The sequence below is a fragment of the Austrofundulus limnaeus genome, unplaced genomic scaffold (genome assembly GCF_001266775.1).
Source record: "Austrofundulus limnaeus strain Quisiro unplaced genomic scaffold, Austrofundulus_limnaeus-1.0 Scaffold227, whole genome shotgun sequence".
In the NCBI taxonomy this organism is placed as follows: Eukaryota; Metazoa; Chordata; class Actinopteri; order Cyprinodontiformes; family Rivulidae; genus Austrofundulus; species Austrofundulus limnaeus.
In genome coordinates this window covers 389,344-391,899 of record NW_013952629.1, presented here as the reverse complement: position 1 = coordinate 391,899, position 2,556 = coordinate 389,344, and the positions used below count along the sequence as shown (strand labels likewise).

Here is a 2,556-nt window from a genome sequence, read left to right as displayed (position 1 = left end):
ACACACACACACACACACACACACACACACACACACACACACACACACACACACACACACACACACACAGAGGAGTGCTCCTAAGTTGTTTTTATTTTCCTCAATAGGTGTAAAAGAAAAAGGGGGGAGAAAAAAGTCAGCTGCCAAAATACGGGAAGGTCGGCGATAATAGTTTTGACCCTGCGTCAGTGTGTGTCTGTTAGCAAAATATCTCATGAACTCCTTGACAACTTTTAACAAAACGCACAAATATGGGTTTGATCCGGTTCATTTTACAGAATTGATCTAAAACCTGGCGAGGTAGTAGCTGACACTCATTCTCAACAAGATGTTTTAAGTGTTTTCATTTTACGCAGAAGTTTTGATTAAAGTTTCGCCATCAGAATCAACTCTGTCTGTCTGTTAGCAAAATATTTCATGTACCAATGCATGGATTTTAATGAAACTTTCAGACTATATTCATTAGATAAACCTCAGCAACTGATTAACTTTTGGAGCGAACTCGGTTTATGATTACCTCGGAAAAGACAAAATAGTTTTAATTCAATTGTATTAAAGATATGCTACACTGTAACTCAATCTGCATAATCTTTGCTGTAAATGTTAGCATTAGCTGTTGAAGTCAACCCTGTCTGTTAGCAAACTATTCTATGAACAGATTTTATTAAAGCTCTCAGATCATCAATCAGAACCAGTCCAGTCAAAATAGGTACAGCTATTCAACAATATTTAATACATTTTAAATTTAATTTTTTGTTTAAATAATGTAGAAAACTTCTACAGGAAAGACAAATCACATTTTTTTTATAAACAATAAGGAAATTCATACCAATATAAAAATGAGTCAACATTTTCATTAACCACGCAGTTATTATGTGTGGGTTTTATTTTGATTTCCTAAACTAAAAATAAATCAAATTCTCATCTTATCCCAAAGTATTTACTATTTTTTTCTGCATTTTATTCAGTCCAACTAAATCTTATTTACAAGTGAAATATGGTTGCACAAGGTTTATCTTACAATTTCATTCTTAGTTTAAAAAAACACCAGTAAATGCAAATATTGTTTGTGTTAATTAGTTTAACTGAGTTTTCTAGACCAAAAAAATAAAAACTAAAAATGAACAAAAAGACTCTATCACAATTCTGGCTGTTAAAATTGTTATTTGTCGCCCTCTGGTGGCTATAGTTGAAAATAACACTTTCTGTTTCAACAATATTATTCTTACTAATATTATCGTTAAAATTGTTATTATTATTGTTATTTGTATGTCACATAATAAAAATATCGTAACTGAGTTAGCTTTTTTTAAATTCTTATTTTAATTTTGGAAGAGATTTTTTTAACCCATCAACACACGTGCGTCTTGTTTCCTGCGTCATCACGTTCGCTGGTAGTCWGTGACGTACTGTAAAATGTCGGTGTCCTTCTTGTTAGAATGGAGACACATTTGTTAGCTTATTTACTGTAAATACTTTTCGGAATATTGTCGGTGGTGTCTCGTTTATGAGATTTCTCCCGACGCATACATGATAAAGGTACGTGGTATGATTTATAAATCAGCAGGAAAGTTTTGAAAGACACTTCTAGGTGAAGACTTCGTGGTTTTAGTTTGTTAGCTTAGCCGAGCTAGGCGGAAAAAAGCTGCTTGAATGATTCTTATTTTGGTTCTTTTTATTATCTAATTAAACTCACCGGCATGTTTTATCAACTTTCTTCATACCTCCTGTTTTTCAGATGCTTCACTCGTTCATTTGGTTGTTGAAGCTAACTTGAAGCAGCAGCTAGCTGCCTGTAGCTAGTTTTATTTTTTAGTCGCTGATAAACAATGAAAGTGTAGCTGCTGATGTTTGGTACCGGATGTGGGTTCGTTTAGCATGATTTCGCCTCTAATGATGATGAAATGTGGTGGAGTTTAAAATTCAAGTGTTAGCAAAATTTCACTCTAATTAAGTACTCGCGGATACGGCCATCTTTGCATAGCGCAAAGCATCATGGTCCAGTTTGGAAGCATCCGGTGCCATGGATTATCTCTAAAACTTTATCATAATCGTGTACGGATTATTTATTAACAATAACATACACCATAMATAAAGCTACAAATCACAATAACAAATGTGTTTACCACTGTTAAAACAAAAACACGTGTTTTAAAATTAACATTTCAGCCAAATTTGATGTGTGGACAAAACAATACTCATACTCATAATTTAATAAATCATAGGTCAGCCTGCCTCAAGATTATATTTAGAATAAATGTTTATTAGCGCTGCAACTAACAATTATTTTAATAATCGATTAATCTGTTGATTATTGTTTCGATTAATCGGCCAAATCATTAAAACGCTTAATTACATGAATGTGAGTAGATATAAATTAACTCCTTAAGGATGCAAGTTATTCATAATGAATTAATCTGAAGTTGATTTATCTTAATAGACTGATTAACAATTAATTAATAAGCAGTCATTTTTTTTAAAAAGGAGTTTTCTCTTGAATCAAGACGGTCTTCTCATAAAGTGAAGGATTTTTTTATAATCTCCTGAATTAAAAAA

The 2,556-nt window shown here is 32.4% G+C and overlaps 1 protein-coding gene across 1 annotated transcript in view; it reads left to right on the top strand.

Moving 5' to 3' along the window:
- Nucleotides 1-1,394: 1,394 nt before the first annotated feature.
- ccnk (cyclin K) overlaps nt 1,395-2,556 on the top strand; it is a gene marked incomplete in the record, with an annotated part of 9,926 nt that continues 8,764 nt past the window's right edge. Inside the window, 1 exon segment of the mRNA XM_014019716.1 lies at nt 1,395-1,539. Coding sequence (XP_013875170.1) covers nt 1,531-1,539 — 9 coding nt within the window.